General features: G+C 34.0%; 1 protein-coding gene and 1 long non-coding RNA gene across 2 annotated transcripts in view; one reads left to right on the plus strand and one right to left on the minus strand.

Moving 5' to 3' along the window:
• LOC138699916 (uncharacterized) overlaps nt 1-21298 on the minus strand; it is a 36861-nt gene that overhangs the window by 10534 nt on the left and 5029 nt on the right. The window contains exon 2 of the long non-coding RNA XR_011332130.1: nt 98-313. This is a non-coding gene — a long non-coding RNA (uncharacterized lncRNA). The remainder of the gene's footprint in view (nt 1-97; nt 314-21298) is intronic.
• Nucleotides 10819-17351, plus strand: LOC138699914 (uncharacterized). Its single transcript, XM_069826110.1, has 2 exons — nt 10819-10918; nt 15795-17351. The coding sequence occupies exons 1-2, from the start codon at nt 10904-10906 to the stop codon at nt 16134-16136; spliced, it is 357 nt and encodes a 118-aa protein (XP_069682211.1). The 5' UTR covers nt 10819-10903; the 3' UTR covers nt 16137-17351.

Genomic DNA, 21298 nt, shown 5'->3' on the forward strand with positions numbered 1-21298 from the left:
TAAGTCTCCTCAGTATTTTTGTGACTTCTAACATACTGTATTTTAAGCTGTCCGTCTTTCTTCCAATAGTCTTCAAGATGTACCATACTGCATTTACCTGCTCAGGTCCACTGTCCTGCCTTCTTCCTGAAGATGTCCGCTCAACGCCGCGTGGTCTGCCGATGTTCCTCTTTCCTAACCTCGGGTCCCATGTTGTTGTCGGTGCCCACCTCGTCGGGATGAAGTCTGCCCCACTTCCACTGTTGTCATTGTGCTGCCGTCACCACGTCAGCAATGACCGTCCTTCTTTATGCCGGTCCTCCGTATTCTGTCCCTAAGAAGTATAAAAATTATTAGCTCCTATGACCAGGTCTGAAGTAGGTTTTCTACGTATGGTACAGTTAATCCTGCTAATTAATTCCATCATTACTTCACTATCATTCACGTATAATCGGCCTCATGAGTGTGCAACAGCTTTACTGCTCTGCAAAGATTATCCCCATTGGTTTATAAAAAAAGCTTCACAGGCCTACCTGTTCGGTTTCAAGTCTCGGAAACAAGATTGAGGATTATTATTATCAGCTTAGTAGTACCCATGAGACAATCAGTGACCAGAACTGCAGTGGAAATCACTATGGCAAAAAGTCGTTGCAGTAACAGTGAAGAGGATACATTAATAATAATAGAGTTACTGTTAAACTAAAGATATTCTGAATGATTGGAGTTTATCAGGTTACTAAGTTACAAGTTATTTTTTAATTCATGTTAGGTTTCTTTCGCTGTGTGTTTTAAGAGCATTTAAAATAGATTTCCATATCTTAGTCAATACTATACTGTGTGACACAAAAGCCACTTACCAAATGGAATGAATTATGACTGGTCTTCTGTGTGTATTTATCTTTTGTGAATTAATCGTGAAGTAGGACATTATAAACAACAATATTACGGTTACTTTCTGTTTTGTTTCGTTCATTCTTTAAAGTTATTGAGAGCTGAAGGGGGGGCCATTATTATTTTGAGATAATTTTATTGATATTGATTGAGGGTTGAAGAAGAGATCATGTTGAGTCCTGAACAGTGAGTGGACAGTCACAACACAACAAGGGAAGCTAGCTGCTGACGAGCCGTTGTCATTCAGGTATTTCAAAACCATGAACAACAACGTACTGTATAGACAATTTATTACATAGGGTAAAGGTTTATAATATTGTGATACGAGTAATATTGTGATAGTTATTTTTGAGAATTTATTACAGTTTTACTGAGCGAGAGAAGGATCGGCTTTGTGCAGAAACTTGTCCATGAACATTCCATTAATACGTTGACGTAAAAAAACTATCTTCCTCTCGCTCAGTAAAATTGTAAAAAAGTTTCAAAAAGAACTATCACAGTATTACTCATATCACAATATTATCAACCTTTATCCTACCTACATTTTTTTTTAATTACGTTTAGAGTGCTCGACATGAAACGAAGTGGTCGTGAAATGTGAGATTAATGAAGAGAAAAATATGAGGACCAATAAAAAAAAATAATAAAACTGTGTAGAGGATACAACGGATAGACTCAATTTACAGGTTGAAGTGTACAGATCGAAGAAGTAAAAAAAAATTAATTATGGTTTATTTTACGACGCTCGCAACTGCCGAGGTTATATCAGCGTCGCCGGTGTGCCAGAATTTTGTCCCGCAGGAGTTCTTTTACAGTCCAGTAAATTTGCTGACATGAGCCTGTCGCATTTAAGGACACTTAAATTCCAGCGACCTGGCCGGGATCGAACCCGTAACCTCGAGCACAGAAGACCAGCGCTACCCAGGCTGACTCGAAGGGGTAATAGAATACATTAAAATATATTTAAAAACCTATTATGCGTTTTGTAATTAAGTACACGATTTATTAGAAAATTAGGCTGAAAGTCTGCGTAGTTAGGCAACATCGCACTGCCAGCTCACGTACGAAAACACACACGCACGGTCTGAATAACAGCATTCCGTCCCTAGTCACCGCAGTAGGGTTGCCAGACTTCCTATAATCATTTTATTCAATTTACAAGAAACCCGTCCATTTCATTTAAAAAAATGTTAAAAGAATAAGTCATTCCTTGTTAGTTTCTCTAATGATATGAATAAAAATCAGAATCATACGGATAGTAATTAGCGAGTAAAGCAGTGTTAACATTTAAGGCAAAATTATTATTATTTTTTTAGGAAAGTATTCATTTGAGACTAATATGTTATTAGAATTTTTGTTGTAAGCCTACACTCTATACAAGGAATAAGCTTTTAAAATCTATAGGCCTACAGTCATACTTCCACCTTGTATAATTTTCTTGAGCATAGAATAGAGCGAAAGATGGCGCTGAATAACCAGAAAATAAAAACATTATGAGCGATGGAAATTAATCAGTTATTTGTTCAGTTACATAATATTTCAGACTTTCACGGTAACTGTGGCTAAAATAGGAATTTTACAACCGTATGTTGAGTTTTAAATCTGCGCTCTGTTTGAACTAGTCAGGTATGAAGTCCAATCCTTTATTGCCCTTACAATTCTGATACATAAATTGCAGTCTATTTTTGCACTCACCTAAATTCAACACTTTATTTTTATTATTGTTATTGTTATTACTATTATTATTATTATTATTATTATTATTATTATTATTATTATTGTTATTATTATTATTATTACTATTATTTACTACCAGGCCATGCACATTACTGACAACGATATCTCAAGATAATACATGAGCACAAATAGGAAACACCCTAGTCCCTGTAGAAGGAGAATAGATCTTGAATTTTGCAAGGGGTTGTCGATAAAAGCGCTATATCATGAGTCACAGCATAGAAATATTGATAGTTAACAACTAAAATTTTAACGTGTACCTACAAGTACGGTCTCTATGTACTTGAAGCTATTTGTACTGTGTGTCCCTGATAATGAGGAGAGAAGTGAAGGCCAGGTTTGGGATGTGTAAACATCGGCGTGACAGAGCTGCAGAGACTTGTGGCAGCTGCAGTGCTAATTTCATGTCAAAATACGGAGATGTGTTTGTGTTAGGGGGCTTACTATGTTCTCCCTGGACCGCAATGATTATATAACATGATTGTGGGAACGCATGAAGAAGTATTTTTGGCAGGGAGATTACGCCGGATGAATTCGCATGCCAATTAAAATTTGTACTCTTTTTAACACAAAAACTATTTGCAGGTAATATCACGATGATGCAACTTTGAAGATATAATGGTGAAATGAGATTAGAGTGTAAGTATTCGGATTAAAGCAGAATTATCTACCATGAATCACAAAAACATATTCAGAATCAAATCTGGGTTTCCTTTGGTAAGAAGCCATCATCCGACTGGGAAGAATTCTATTGTAAGATAAATGAATGCGTCATTCTAAAATGTTTGAGGTTATATTTTCGGCTAGAAATAGATGTTTCCGTTTCATATTATAAAGCCTGGCTGCATGTTTTTGTTCCTTGCATTGAAATCAGCGTAACATTTTGTTACAACTTAAGAGGATGATTTCGTTACAGTTTTTCTTGAATCGCTCTTCTTCATAAAAGTAGTTCATTCAAAAAACAAGTAACGAAATTTCAGTGTGTAAAACGAAGGACGCGTACGAGGTTGTGTATAAATTTAGTTACTTGCTAATAGCCATTCCAGTTGTCACGGATGTTAAATTTTTACTCTTTTCAAACTCTATATATTGAAAATGAAATGACTTCTGTCAACTTTTATTACTAGAGTCAATTTAGAAGATCGGCATCATTTTACAGAAAAAAATGTTGTTGAATAAAATTTATTACTATTGCAGAAAATAAAGAAAAGGTTCCGTCACGAATGTTACAAATTTCTGAACTCACATCACACCTTATTAAAAAAATTGCAAAACTCAGGTCTCTGCCTGAAGCAAAAAGAGATTCATTTTGATATTGTCCATGTGAAAGCTATGCAAATCTCATAGCATCCAATTACTTTACAAAAACATAATTGATAAATATTTTATAACTGTTTCTTCCATGTCACGGATGTTATACACATTTTGTCACGGTTGTAACAGATGAGTTAATGTTCTTCACTATTCCAGTATCAAAACAACTGTGACATTTCTAAGCCAAAATATTCACTTGAACTGCAAGATTAATTGTTATTAACCCAAACTATTGAATATAAGTGGCAGAAATAATACAGTAGAGAGTAAAAAGTTCCTTGATCCTGGATCTCTGGAATTAACAGTGCAGACTCTCAAAATATTTCTTCAACAATAGCTCCTTGAAAAACATATATTAACAGCTGATCTCTCTATCAGTAGGGGAGAGTCGGGTAGTATCGGACATCAGGTAATATCAGACAGTGAGTTTCTTTCTTCTACCACACGATGATAGTACCTGATTGACATGGTTACGTTTCTGTGATGTCGCATAGAGAAACGTAACCATGTCATTCAGGTACTACCATATGGTGATAGATGAAAGAAACGCACTGTCCGATATTACCCGATGTCCGATACTACCCGACTCTCCCCTAAGTGCTGCAAACTTTAGGGAAAGAAAAGAGCCAAGACAAATGAGACTCAATGCCCATGAAATTTGTAAAATATTTTCCTTTTAAAAATAAAAAATTTGAATATTTAAATTTAGAACCTCATCTATGTCTTACACTAATAATAAACAAATATATCTGAAAAATATTTTTTCATTGGAATTCCCAGTTGTCCGCAATGGCTGCTAATGTTATAACGTTATCTTATGTTTGAGGGGGGGGGGGAGTGATGACTACTTTCTTGAAACAGATTGTACTTCTGTTGATATAGAAAAGCAGATGTCATTGACCAGAGATGAGAATAGGTTGTACATACTATACATTCGGCAACGTTCGCAGTAATGCTGTCGTGAGTGTTCTAGAACTTCATTCAGTGAGGAAGAAGGTTTCCTTTTTTTTAAGAAGAATTTAGAAACAGGCATCTGAAACCTACAGCATCTTTATGTCCTGACGAAGAGACTTGCAACTAATTAACTCTTAATCTTATTTACATCATTCTGCACAATAATTAAAAAAAGAGCTTATCATTGCTCGCTAGGCCCACCTTTGAAACGAAAGTCGAAGACACGACTAACATTCCAATGCAGTGTTAAAACTGCGTATATTAAGTCAACATAATAACATTGATTTACTGGAAACCAAACTATTCTTTGTAATAATTCTGGAGTTTTCTGTTTACAGTTGAAGACTAAACTGGTTCTCACCAGAATCTTTGATAATGATTCACTCACTCTCCGGAAAGGCACAACCTATCCTATTCCTGCTAATTGATGTGGTGTTAATAGTCATTTCTAACACCTTACGCAATGATTTATACAACATATTTTAGGATGACTTTGAAGCTGATTTCATTAATCATTACTTAAACTTCGTAAAGGTTCTGTTGTCAGAAAAATGTTAAGTTTTATTTGCACATCCATTCAAATTCGAATGCATCTTCTAAACATATTTAATCTGGGAATTTGCTTATGCTACATCGCTGCAAGGTTTAACGTGAAACCTTTATGCAATTGGCATTCGAAAAATCTAGTCACACTTTTTGTTAATACAGTGACGTCATTAATTTCGGTTGTCTTGGCTGACTGAAATTATAATGTATTTAAGAGGTTAGATATAGCTTACAGCAGTAAAATTTTTGGAAATATTCAACATTTGTTTCCTCCATTACTGTATATTGTACAATAATGAAAATTGATGTGTAATACACTGTCCTTCTGCTATAGTATGCAAAATTATTTTTACGATTAAAAAAAATTATTTATATTCTTTTTTTAATTCAAAATGGTGGCAGTTCACTGTGCAGTGATGAAGCGTTTCCCTCATAACTCATGAACTTGTTAAATTTTTATGTTCTCTCTCTTTTATTTTATTGTTGAAACTCATGTTTACAATATCATGCTCTTTCTACTACATTCCTTGATAAATAATATTTTTTTTTTATTTTGTATTAGAAGAAAATACTGATATTTGACCATTTTTAAATGAATTTATATTTTATCAGACAATCTATCAAAGATAGAGAAGTGATCTTGTATCATATTGTAGATATGACACGCATAAATACACACAAAAAATTTCATCGCAGAATGTTGTATCGTTTTTGAGTTATGTGGGAAACGCTTTATCACTGCACAGTGGACTGAATTTTGAAAAAAAAAATGTAAATATTTTTTTTTTAATCGTGAAAATATTTTTTTACATATAGCAGAAGGACAATGCATCACACATACCAATTTTCATTATTGTACAAGATACAGTAATGGAGGAAAAAATGTTGAATATTTCCTAAATTTTATTGCTGTAAACTGTACCTATCCCCTTAAAGTAGATAAAACATAAAAGGAAAACAAAGGAATGTGACATCATAATGAACTCATTTTTAATGTGCAAAAACTCAACTAAGTATTCAATTTAAATTTAATTATATATACATATATATTATTCGAAACAAATAGGTTTGATTAATAAATGCAGGGGGTATAAAAACAGAAATACTTAATTTAACAAAGTCTAATTCTAAAGTACGGTACTTAACTGTGGTCTTAACTTCCAAATTAATCCAATTCTCTGAAATGACAATGACATATTAATATTCATTAAAATTTCAAACAACTCAGTGACATTATATTCAGCTATGAACTGCATTGTTGTCTCTAGATTAGGCCGAAAGTACTGAGGAAGAAATTACGAAGTAATCAACGAGAAGGCTCCGTCGTGTTAAGTTCAGACACGGGGAGAATAAAGACAGAATGGAAAAGAATTTTCAAAATGTTATTTCAAGTCCCAAATATCATTGCAATTCAAACCATGTTCACAGTAACAATCGCGAACAGTATAAGCGTTTTGCGAAATTACAGGAATTCGATTAGTCACGTGTCACTCTTTTTAATTGATAAATTTTCTTCACAGCCAATAGTTACCACTTGCTACAATTTTATACAAGAATAAGACACAGATCTCTGTAAATTTACATTATCTAAACGTAGACAAATGCGTGTATAGTATAACAATAATTTTAATACAAAGTTAAATAAATGCTTACTCTTTCACAGAATTCTTCAAAATATTTTACTATAAAAACCAAGCAAATTATATTCATTACTAGGGAACGGATTTTTATGTAATTACATATTATATTCCTTTCAACCTAACAGAATATGGAAGGGTTGTGGATTGAGTCTCGCCTTGGGCGTTGTGTTTGTATTAGTATAAGTAAAACAAAGGAAACAAATGGAAAACATAAAACAAAGATAACTTTGGTAAACGGCCTCTGGCCGGTCTAAATTTATATATATATATATATATATATATATATATATATATATATATATATATATATATATATATATATAACAAATCTTTGCGAATCTTGTAATTACCATTAATATATTAAAATTTTATACTACATATTTTTACATATTTACCCCACATTACATATTATGACTTGGTATTACATAAATCTACATATTTAGGGGTTTTATTCATTTTTACTTCTCTAAAAGGAGAAAAAAAAACTTCTGCTGGGGAAGTTTACAATTTGAAATACAACGATTTAAAAAAACCTTTTCACTTACCCAAGAAGGGATATAATATTGTTCTGCATACGTCTTAACAAGCCGTTTCCATGCAATTTGCAAGCTTACCCACCCTCTTCCTAATCCTTCCAGGGAAAACCCGTGTCAAGTCTGACATGAGCCGCAATAAAGTAGCCAAATTTTGAAAAGAAGCTGGAGTAAAGGAACAAACTGGAAATATGTTGAAAGATCAGGTTATTGCTTGACCTCTTTACTTTAAATTTAGTAGACCTATACGGAAATGGGATTTTCCGAGCAATTAGAAAGTATAGTTCTCGGCTGGAATAATCCTACCCTTCTGATTGAGACAGGAATGTCACTTTTCAAACAGTTTGTAAATGCCTATAGTTTGAGGTTTTAGTAGGTACTTTGTTTCTTAAAGGGAGCAGCTAAAATGCATCTCATTTTCTCGTAATCCAGTAAAGCGAAACAGTACTTGCAGTTCTGTTGTGTCATTCATTTCACTCAGTTCTCTAGTTTTAGTACTTACAGTATAAAGTGCAAGTGAGTTTATCTACTGCTTTTAACTAGCTAAAATGGCCCCTGTATCTACAAACCCTAACGACAAAAATAAAATCATGGATCGCGATGGACGAAGCTTTCACTACAGATGGAAAAATAATAATGTGTCAAGTGTGCGGTAAAAAATTGGGTGCTCTATGAAATCACAACTGGAGAGTCTTACATATCCTATACCTGCCATATATTGATATTAAATATTTTCATGATTTTACATATTTTGGTACATATTCAGCTTATTTTTCTTACATAAATATGTACATATTTCACACCTTGATATTGCATAAAAATTCGGTCCCTATTCATCACCGTAAGCATAAGTATCTAAGAATACACAAAATAACATAATGCAGTGGAAGCATTTCATAGTAAATTTCAAAAGATGGTCGCTGGTCATCATGTGAGTATTTGGAGGTTAATTCAAAACATCAATGATTAAGAACATGAGAATGAAACTCTCATACACCAAATTCGTGTACGTCATCGAAATATTAAGCCTCCAGTTAATAAGCATACCAAAGAAACCAACAATGAATAGAGGCAATCGTCTGGAGATATCATGAATTCAAAGACAGGAATGATATAAAGCGCTACCTTCGTGCAACATCTTATCACTTAAAAATGCATGGACAGCCAGAAGAGGAAGGTCAAGATCAAGAGATGGAATAAAATAATTCAATATAAATTGGAGATTTCTGTGTGTTTATACATTAAAAATGATGGTCTCATGCATAGGACATTTTACATAAAAAAATTCATCGTAAATCGAAGATTTCTGTGTGTTTATACATAAAAAATTATGATTTCATGTATAGGACATTTTACATTTATGGACATTTAACTAAGTGGACATTTAATTTTATGGACATTTAATTTTATGGACAATTATGTAAGAGGATATTTTGCTAATGGACACTTCTCTTTGCGGACGTATTGAAATGGACATTTTAACCTCCAACCTATACCTCGTATGGCATTAGAATAGGATTCTACGAGTGGCACGGGATAACATCCTAGAGGGAGGAAAGAAATTACCTGGAAGACAGAAAAAAAAGATAGAAAATCTCCTCATTTCTGGTTGAAACAGGCTTGGAGCCTAGTAAAACGAGAAGGAAAGGAGAAGAAGAAGAAATAGTGTAACAGATCTCATGCACTTAAATTTTTATTTTAATTAGTACATTGATTGCAATTTCATATTGATAGCGAAACAGAACTCAAGGACTTCAGTTTTATTATCACGAATAAAATAATTGTAATATTTCATATTGATAGAGCAAATCAGAACATAGGAGGGGTAATAGTAGGAGGAAGAAGAATAAAGTGTTTGGCGTTGTTAGCAGAAGAGCAGACAATACTAAGGGATTTGCTACTGGAGCTAAATAACATCTGTGAGTACTATGGGATGAAGATCAATGTAAACAAGACGAAGACTATGGTTATCGGATGAAAAATAAAGAAGGTAAACATGCGAGTCCTAAATGAGGCAGTAGAGCAAGTGAACGGTTTCAAATACTTGGATGTACTACAAGCAGTAACATTAGCTGTTGCCAGGAAGTCAAAAGGAATACAGCAATGACAAAGGAAGCTTTTAATAAAAAAGAAGTATCTTCTGCAGACCTCTGCTAAAAGTACTAAAGAAGAGACTAGTGAAATGTTTGTATGGCATTGTATAGGGCAGATACATGGACATTACGAGGAAGTAAAGAGAAGCGAATAGAAGCATTTGAAATGTGGATATGGAGAAGAATGGAGCGTGTGAAATGGACAGACAGAATAAGAAATGAAGCTGTGTTGGAAAGAGCGGCTGAAGGAAGAATGATGCTGAAACTGATCAGGAAGAGAAAAATAAATTAGTTGAGTCCCTGGCTAAGAAGAAACTGCCTACTGAAGGGTGTACTAGAAGGAATGGTCAAGGGGAGAAAAGTTGGGGTAGAGGAAAATGTCACATGATCGACGGCATTAATATATTTGGATCATATTTGGAGACTAAGAAGAATGCAGATAAAAGGAAACATTGGAGAATGTTGGGTTTGCAGTGAAAGACCTGCTCTTGGATCGAAAAACTATGAATGAATGAGAGCAAATGTTATGAATTTTTATGCATATGTGCATTAATAATTCACTACATTCTTACAATCATATTTAAACTTCGTTCATTGGACCTACTTATTGTTTGCTTGATATCAGAATCTTATTATAACCAAACAGCGGATTTTGGGTCCCGATACTGAACGTCAGGTGTATGTCAGATGCGGGGAGGTCACTGAACTCAATGCTAATCTCCCTCCTTACACCAAGGGACGTGACGTCTTGTTGCTGTGTAGGGATCGAAAATCCGCTGTCTGTTTATAGTTTTATATACAAGACACTCATAATTCTATCGGATCTTTAGTTTCAGTAGGCGCCAGAAGCAATACAATGAACCTTTTCTACCTTGTACTGTATAATTAATACAAATTAACACTTCTTTGTGGTTGCACTTCCATGACGAGAATCGAAGCTCTTAAGAACTAAAGACGAGTGATTTGACAATTAGCACTATTGTTCAGGGGATTCCACAAAATTCTAGTGCGTAAGTGTGTCTTCGCCGGAAAACAGGGGAATCATTTCCTGATGAATGGTCAGGATTGTGAATTCCGACCTCTTGCACCATTTTGAATAATGCTTCCTGTTTCTCGTATTTGTATAAATATGTGGAGTCCGCCATGAGCGAATCAAATCTCTACAAGTCCAGAGACTGATAAGCAACTGGCAGAGGAACGGGAAAACATCGTCAACATGAAGAACTTTAGTGTAAGTATTTCAGAATAATAGATAGTAAACTTTTCAGAAAGTAATCTGTAAATGCATGGATCGAGCCAGACGTATTTGAATGAACAGAAACTTTGTAATGGATCTTCATTAAGTAGGCCTAATAGGCTACGACATTTTCTACCCATTTTGAAACCCATCACCATCATCATCATAACCACCACCAGCATCATCATCATCATTGTCACCATAATGAGACTACCTCATAATATAAGTCGGTTTGCCCTGACTTCAAAATTTATTTGAGTAAATAATAATAATAATAATAATAATAATAATAATAATAATAATAATAGTAATATTTGATATTTATTGATATTTATGTGCTGGACAACAGCCATTGGCCAATAAAAGTCCAGCACAGTGATACAATTAATACATAAAAATGAACAACTATGATACAAATTAAATACTTGAGTTAACAACAAAATAAAGAATATAGATTAAAATAATTAATTTACAAGAATTAATACTAAAAAATATTAGGGAAAGGAGTTGATTCTTACTACCAATTTGTGTATAGGGATTATGCAAATAATATTAGGAATGACATTGCCATATTCTAATACTTCTATACATTGAATGGATCGAAATGTAAGTTAGCATGTTTAATACATCTGGAGACCGGAGAGGTAGATTAATAATAATAATAATAATAATAATAATAATAATAATAATAATAATAATTCCTTGGAATTTCTATGTGTAGTATTCAGAATTCGAAAGGGCAATTGAAGCAACTTATTCCACATATATAATTTATATATGTTCGACATAGCACAAACAATAATAATACAAATTTCTAGTGTGACTAATTTCTGGGCTTTGGAGGTGATTTTTTCGGAATTAAGATCAAATTTTTCTGTATATTCTTTATATGTTTATTAGTAAGTTCAGTCTGCCTGGGTGGCACAGTCAGTACAGTGCTGGCCTTAAGTGTGCTTAAATGCGACAGGCTCATGTCCGTAGATTTACTGGCATGTAGAAGAACTCCTTCGTGACAAAATACCGGCACACCGGCGACGGCGATATAACTTCGGCAGTTGCGAGCGTCGTTAAATAAAACATAATTTTTTATTAATAAATTGAGTTTCTTCAAAACTTACAACAATGACTCTCAAACTCTAGGTTATATTATCTACTTTTATTCAATAGAGAGTGGAGCGTGCTTCATCATTTTTAAGATTCCGCTTTAGGTCTACTATTTTTATAATCTACCCAAAATGAGAATCGCACTTAATGTAAAAAAGTGACCAAAGTGGGCTATTCTTGGTGGAAAGGAAGAAATAGTAATTTACTTTTCATTTCTTCTTAGACATACGAATTGTTATTTCCCTGATTCATTATGAAACAAAAAATTGCAGAATTTCAAATGGTTACTGTAACAACAGTATAAGCCAGTGATGTCAAAGCAAGCGCATTTTTCTGACCTTGACGTCTTGCGCGGGCAGCAAGCGCTAAGTATGGAAAGAGGAAGGGTTATGTATATGAATAAGCAACCTGTTGGATTAAGAAAACAGTGGTGCACAAACTTCAAACGGAACGTGAAATTTTATGTCGTTATTTTTATATGGCTTCTTTCTGTTTAATATTATCTATATTGTCTGTAAAACAAAAGTACTAACACTAATGTCTTAATATTGCACTTGTGTTTTAAATCTTAATAACATAATAGAGAGTTAAGAAGGAATATTCACTTAAATCCCATAGTAGTATAATATTATACTGTATTAAGTGGATGAGACACATCATTCATAAAGAAAGTGATATTCCAAAGAAAGAGATTGAGTATGACATGATAAGTTGGAATTTATATTGATGGTATCTTTAGCCTTACAAAAGTAATCAATAAACTAATCAAAACAATATTACAGTACAAAGCAAAGTTACCTAGGTACTGTATTTGTTTTAAGTGTAACTAATATTACATAACAAAACTCTTATCGCATTATGCTTTTAAGGTGAGATTTGTGAGCAACTTCCTATCATCAGAATATTAAATTATTTTCTCGAAATGTGCTGAAGCTATAGAGCTGACATTTTTACAACACATGGGCACGTATCTTTTGCTTATGATGTAACAGTAGTTGCTTTGTTAATTCATTTCCTTACAAGCAATTTCCATGCATATATTTTCAAAATTTTCAATACACTATCTTCAGTAATACGTATTTACGGTACGTTAGATTCACGAAAACATTCTGTAAGGCTACTAAATAAACAGGCCTATATCTGAAAATTTCACTTTTCTATAAAAAAAGAAGCTGAGAAAATATTTCTTTAGAATAAAAAAATTAAACTTGTGAAAAATGAGCATTAAAATTAAAACTTACATTCTTATAATGCACTTATACTTCTCAGGCAAATCTAAAAATTAACATGGATACAGTTTTAATAAGTTCTCTTCTCTTTATCTATTGAATCAGTGCTGGCCATCCCTGAATATAGCTCGACCTAGCGGCATATACCACCTCTTTCGTCTGTCTCTTTCCTTTCCTATGTAAAGCGCTCAGGCTCTCCTGGACTCTAAAGCGCGCGCTTGCTCCTGTGGGCATCAATTGACATGCCTGGTGTAAGCCATAGCTGAATGCCAATGTTATAAATAGTTAGGTCATGAACCAATGTAACTTGTGTAACCACACGCAATGACGCCACCTCTTCTTGCTAAAGGTATGAGGGCGTTAAATTTTCGTAATCACTAATATCTCGGCATTGAGAGCAGCTACAGAATTGTGTCACCACTCATTCGATTCGTAATGGCGAGCTCTATGATATTAAAGTACTAATAAGTACACTTTGAATGAACCATAGTTGTGAGCTGGCACTAATTTCGAAATGTTCCTTCATATGAAGAGAAAATATATTGAGTATCCTTAATTAAATTCTAGGCTTAGTATTCCCGCTAACTAAAGACTGAAGTTAAAGACACATTAGGTATACAGTACTTCGAACACAGGTAATGCAACAGATAAAGATAGAAACAAACAGGTCGTTGCTTCGTGTTCGTGGAGGATAGTCAACTCCCAATATAGTGGAGCGCTGTTGAAAAGTTCTGACCAACTATGAAATAAAGCGTGATCAATTGGAGCTATGTAACAACTATATTACATATAAACTCATGGTAGAGCCCTGATTGATCTCCATTTCCCTCGTGATCTTTGCAGTGAATAATAATGTGCATTCACAAGTTACGGAACTTGAACTTTCTATAGATATCACTTAAAATGATTTTATATCGCGAGAAACTTCTTTCAGTATCACCTGATACATGAGAATAATAAAATTCCTATTGTCTGATATTTCTTCTTATTTCATCAGACTATTGCGTATGTCACTCGCCATTCAAAACCCACTATTTTTCTGTGTTCTTTCCTAACATTTCCCTAAAATATCGATTATTTGTAAACCGAAAAAAAAAATAGAACATTCAAACCAACACAACTGTAGTTTCATTCCCGAAACTGAGCGATGTGCACTGCTCCGTCGATATAGAAGAAAGTCAATGTCTACCACTTAGATATAACAGCACGAATGGCCGTACAGGCTCGTGCGAAGAATCTTGTGTACATGAGTTTGTATAATTGTATATGAATAAATCCACTTCATTCATTCATTCATTCATTCATTCATTCATTCATTCATTCATTCATTCATTCATTCACTTAGATATAACACGCAGAGCAAGTCCTCTGCAATCGACAAGCATCATGGTTGGGTACAACTTGAAAATCCAGGAATATTATGGACAGTAAAAAGTCGATCAAAAGGGAATGGGTATTTAAGAATTGTCAATTCATTTTTATTTCAATTCAGGAATCCGCCCCCTGAGCACGAGTTCTACTCTTTCAGGGGCGAGCTAAAGTTTTTCTGTATATATTATATTTTATGTTAAAATTATTAGCAAAAGAATAAATAAATAAATAAATTTAAAAAAAAAAGTGAATCTGATACAACTTTCTCGTACAAATTAATTTTAGTTCCAACAATATATCTATAAAATACAATAATAAATTAATAAATCAACCACTAATGAATGAATGAATAAAATTATAATGAATGAATGAATGAATGAATGAATGAATGAATGAATGAATGAATGAATGAATGAATGAATGAATGAATGAATGAATGAATGAATGAATGAATGAATGAATGGATCGATCGATCGATGGATGGATGGATGGATGGATGGAAAGATGGATGGATGGATGGATGAATGAATGAATGAATGAATGAATGAATGAATGAATGAATGAATGAATGAATGAATGAATGAATGAATGAATGAATGAATGAATGAATGAATGAATGAGAGAAAGAAAGAAAGAAAGAAAGAAAGAAAGAAAGAAAGAAAGAAGGTTTACCTTAAACTCTCTAGCAATATCCTTAATATTTGCGCCATTTTACTGTGTAAGAAATACTCAGACGTGAACGTGCTTGTGACATGATATCTTACTGTATGCGGAGGCTTGAATTCTCGTCAAAACAACAGACCACGTTGTACTGTTCTCCTTCTTTCTTTATACTCAAACGCATTCTACTAAATCGGCGGAGCAGTGTATTCTGTGTGTCAGTCTATCCCTTGATACAGCGCAGATTTAAAACGCATCCCAGGAGTGCATGCACAGCGGAATAAGAGCCTCTGATTTAGACACTTTTATGTATGTTTCTTCCATACTGGTAATGGCAATGAATGTAATTAGGCTCTCTTAGATAGAAATGTCTTTAAATAAAGTATTGCGTGTCTCACATTTTCTGTTTTAACGTCAATAGACACACATTGCAGTTTGAATATAATCTTGAATATACTTTGCAATTATACTTCATGGTTTTCATATCATATTTTCTGTTTAATCAGGTGGTAACACTGCTGTGTCTCGTCCTGGTAACTGCAGCCTTGTCCCTCCCGACCCTGCCTGTTGGTGGAGAATCCTTGGACAACAATAAGCAAACACCAACTGACAACACTTTTGATGGTGGTCGAAATGCCTTACAGGAATACGATCTAGAGGCCTCCGAAGAAGATCTAGACGAGCCAATGGATGCTGACGACGATGACTTGGAGACTGCCGAGGTACTGGTTTTCAGACCACTCTTCAGCTACAGGAGAGTTCAGGCTGCGCGTCGACGAAATCAACAAAGAAATCTCGCTCGACGTCGAGCTCTCGGCTACCCATATTATCCATACCGACAATATTGACGTCAGATTGTGGGCATCATCATTTCGATCCTAAGCACTAGGCGTGAGACCTAAATCTGTTTGTAAAAGCAGAATCCTCAGCAACAATAGTTTAACATTGGTCTACCAAATCTTTACACTAAAAATGCATTTAAATGACAAATCTTATATTTGACTGCTTGATTGTTTACTAATATTACTAAATGGAGTATGAGAAGTGAACCCGTAAGTCCATGACATATTTACTCGACGTAATCTTCTTGCCTTACAATGAGAAGCCCCCAACTAAATTCACCAGCCAGCTATTTCGTTATTTCACTGCTCTGCAGGCCAAAATTCCTATTGAAACCTCATCATCTTCTTCTTCTTCTTTTAGCATACAGCTCTTATAGTTTAGCTAAAGCCTCCTTTAAAACAATAGCCTAATCACTTCTGTTCTCTGCCCTCTTCCTCCATCTCCTTATTCCCACTTTCCTCAAATCTTCCTCAATACAGTCTAACCATCTCAATCTGGGACGACCCCTATCTCTCTTTCCCTCCAGTATTCCAGTGAAGATCATCTTCTCCATTCTTTCGTCCTCCATTTTAATTAATTGGCCTACCCATTCAAGTCTTCTAATTTTTATCGAAGTTACTATATTAGGTTTCTTATATACTTGTTCTAATTCCAAGTTACTGCGAATTCTCCAATTATTTTGTTCTTTAACAGGGCCATAAATCTTTGTCAGCATTTTCCTTCCCCATCTTCTAAGTTGTTGTTGTTTCTGTTCAGTCATGATCCATGATTCACACCCATAAACCACTATGGGTTTAATTATTGTTCCGTTTAATAGTAATTTTGTCTGCTTAGAAATATACCTTCTTCTCATGACTTTGCCTAAGGCATAATAACATCTATTTCCTGCTGAAATTCTAGCTTTTATATCTTAACTGCAATCATTGCTCCATGTAACCACTGAACCCAAGTATTTAAACTCATTACATTCCTTAAATTGCTCTGAACCAATAGAAACCATCTTATTTTCTTCTGTTCTTATCCTATTTTTTGACGTGATTGAAACCTAATATTTCTGCAAAATCTGTCCTGTAGACTTTAGAGAGCTCTGGCAGAAAAAAACAAAATAGTAAATGTCGTAAACAGCAAATCAAGGGCTGGACAGAAGACACTAAATAATATATTGATTTTGATTACATCTTTCGAGATTATATGCCAGGTGTGTAGATATATATACGATATAGGCCTACAGAGTGGAAGTGAAATAGTCTTGCAAGTTGAAAGGAACGATAGGGTACGCTTGAATGGATAGAAAACCTATGTTACGTTTTGTGATTAAATGCACGGTTAATTAGAAAATTTAGTTGGAAGTTCCAGCAGTCTGGCAACCTCGCCGCTAAAAGTCTCCTTTCGTATCGCAATACAGATGTAAGAGGTCAACGAACTCAACGTACGTGTACTGCCTCGCGCTCCCTTCTCTAAATCTCTAGCTATAACGTTGCGATATGGATTTTATCGTTCAGTGCTTTGATATTAGAAGTCTATAAACTAAATTTACATGAAAACCGCCCACGTTATTGAAATACGACAGAGGGATAAATTATTCTTTATTAAATTTTCTATCGATATGGACAAAAGTCACTATCTAATGCGCAATAGTTACCGAGAGGGTATTAAACATTTGGAGAAGAAAAAAAAACATTTTTTCTGAAAAACTACCAACTTTCCACCAATATTGTATTATAGTTTTTTGTTATATACAACATGAGCTATTCGCTCTAAAAATTCGTAGGGTTATTTCACTTCTACCCTGTACTTATTTTACCTTTAACTTTGATAAAATTTATGAACATGGTATTTTGAATTTATTTCCTTACATTTATTGTTTCGGGGAAAGAAATAATTACTGCCAAATGTTTTACAATACGCTTGATTAAGGTTTTGTGACGTTTCAAAGTGTTTTGGGATTGATTAATAGCTTTCGGTGATATTTTAAGATGCTCTCTCTTTCGTTTCATAATCTGTATTTTTTTATTTATAAATCAATAGAGTAGCCTGAAACTACGTTCTGTCATTTCAATTCCCAGTTAAATTTTCTAAATTGAAACTTTAAATATGTATACATGTGAGACTGCCTGGAAAATCCCACCTTACGTCATTAGAGCATAATAAAGCCAAACAGGACAAAAAAAATCGATTTTGAGATCTTGATGCCATCTGTTAGCTTGCTTCATGAACTACATATAAAATACAGCTCCAAGGCTGCCAACGATGTGGAAACATATTATATTAGCGTCCAATTTTGTAAGTCCAACTTTAAATGTAATTTACTCAAAATGCTTATTTGAAAAGTAAAGTTTTCAGAATTCAATAAAAAATGTAATTTTTGCCCTAGAAACATGATTTTTTTTAATGTTCAGCAATTTCTCTTCTTTCCAATAAATTAAAAACAGAAAATTGATATTTTCTACTTAAGGTGGGATTTCACAGGCAGACTTACATACATAATTTTGTGGAGTACGGTAACTTACTAAATGTAAGCTTATTTGTTACAAATTGACTTCTGAAAGGCAGTTAAAACAGAGATGTAAACTTATAATCTTATGGAGATTTTAAAACACAATAACTAAAGAAGTCTGAAAGAGAAAAGCTGTATTAGTAGCCTAATTAAATTACTGATGAGAATTTATAATTAATTCCATCAATTTGTAACTTTATAAACTTTACTATATTCTGTTATTCATACATCAATGTAAGAGAAACTGATCTGAAAATATTGTCACAGTTATGCTAATTATTATTTCAAATTGACATACAAATGTAAGAAAACATTGTCGCTATTCATTTGCAAGAAATTTCTGTTGTGACATTTTAATACATTATGTCTGTCATATAATGTTACTATAGGTAGTTATTACATTTATTTTACAACTTTATATGCTTTGTAATATTGTGTAATTGTATTCATACATAAAAATAAAAATTTAATTAATATTCAAGATAAATAGTAGTTAAATAGAGTACCTCTGACTGAGGTTCTGGCTGATATGTAGGCCTACATCTCACTTGATATGTGATATGTGACAATACGTTCCCGGACAGTTTTCCCAAACCATTTTTCCCAATCTGATAGTCCCAGTTATGCATTATCCCAATGCCCATTTCTCCGAAAACATTTGCACCAAGAACAGTTTTCCCGATCTAATATTCCCACTGTTAAATTATCCCAATGACCATTTCTCCCAAAACATTTGCACCAAGAATAGTTTTCCCAATCTAATATTCCCACTGTTAAATTATCCCAATGACCATTTCTCCCAAAAGATTTGCACCAAGAACAGTTTTCCCAATCTAATATCCCCACTGTTAAATTATCCCAATAGCCATTTCTCCCAAAACATTTGCACCTAGAACAGTTTTCCCAATCTAATATTCCCACTGTTAAATTATCCCAATGGCCATTTCTCCCAAGACATTTGCACCAAGAACAGTTTTCCCAATCTAATATCCCCACTGTTAAATTATCCCAATGACCATTTCTCTCAAAACATTTGCACCTAGAACAGTTTTCCCAATCTAATATTCCCACTGTTAAATTATCTCAATGACCATTTCTCTCAAAACATTTGCACCTAGAACAGTTTTCCCAATCTAATATTCCCACTGTTAAATTATCCCAATGACCATTTCTCTCAAAACATTTGCACCTAGAACAGTTTTCCCAATCTAATATTACCACTGTTAAATTATCCCAATGACCATTTCTCTCAAAACATTTGCACCTAGAACAGTTTTCCCAATCTAATATTCCCACTGTTAAATTATCCCAATGACCATTTCTCCCAAAACATTTGCACCTAGAACACTTTTCCCAATCTAATATTCCCACTGTTAAATTATCCCAATGACCATTTCTCCCAAAACATTTGCACCAAGAGCAGTTTTCCCAATCTAATATTCCCACTGTTAAATTATCCCAATGGCCATTTCTCCCAAAACATTTGCACCAAGAACAGTTTTCCCAATCTAATATTCCCACTGTTAAATTATCCCAATGCCCATTTCTCCCAAAACATTTGCACCTAGAACAGTTTTCCCAATCTAATATTCCCACTGTTAAATTATCCCAATGACCATTTCTCTCAAAACATTTGCGCCTAGAACAGTTTTCCCAATCTAATATTCCCACTGTTAAATTATCCCAATGGCCATTTCTCTCAAAACATTTGCACCTAGAACAGTTTTCCCAATCTAATATTCCCACTGTTAAATTATCCCAATGGCTATTTCTGCCAATCCATTTTTTCAAGTAGGCCTACATATTGTAGCGAGTATCCATGGCAATACTATTTAGGTGTAGTGTAATACAAAATTCTAGTATAATTTATGGTGCAGATTATAATTTCACCTGCAGGAGGAAAGAAATTACTACTTAATGGATACATATACTATAGAATATACTAAAAAATTAACAAAGATTAAGGATATTGATATCGAAGACAGGAATGAAGAGCTACTGATTGGAGAACAAATTACCATACTGAAAGAAAGTATTCGTTCTCATGCCCCAAACAAAAAATAGATCAATGCAGAATTAGTGGCTCAACAAATAAAAAGAATTGCAACTAAACACCCGGAAAAACCTCCTGCAGAAATTCTTCGTAAGAACTTACAAGAGTTGAATGGGGAATTTTATACCAGCTCCCAGATAGAGAAAATCTCAAGAAAACTTTACGGCGTCTTAGGAAAAGGGAACTGCCTACAGAACCAATTAATTTGGAAGATTTAGAGGAAATCCCAAACTGAAATGAGATGACACAAGCTAGTGAGTTTCAAAAGGAACAGGCAGACACCGAAGCATTCATTGCTCAACTGTCACCGGGTCAGTCTGTTAAAACAAAGCCTAAGCAAAAGTGGGTTCGTATGAACGAAAGAATAAGAAATATTGTATATATTTTAATGTACCGAAGTACATATATTATATTTCCATGCAGATATTCTGCGTCATCATACAATGAAAGAGTAATTGAACGGAGAAAAATTCTCTCTGGCACCGGGATTTGAACTCGGATCCCAGCCAACTAGTCACTCATAACGAGTGCACCTCAGCACATGTGTGGACTTTAGTCCTACGTTCATAGACATATATGATGTAGTGCAGAGGGCGGCTACTAGAGGGAACGCAAGA

The sequence above is a fragment of the Periplaneta americana genome, chromosome 5 (genome assembly GCF_040183065.1).
Source record: "Periplaneta americana isolate PAMFEO1 chromosome 5, P.americana_PAMFEO1_priV1, whole genome shotgun sequence".
NCBI classification, from domain to species: domain Eukaryota; kingdom Metazoa; phylum Arthropoda; class Insecta; order Blattodea; family Blattidae; genus Periplaneta; species Periplaneta americana.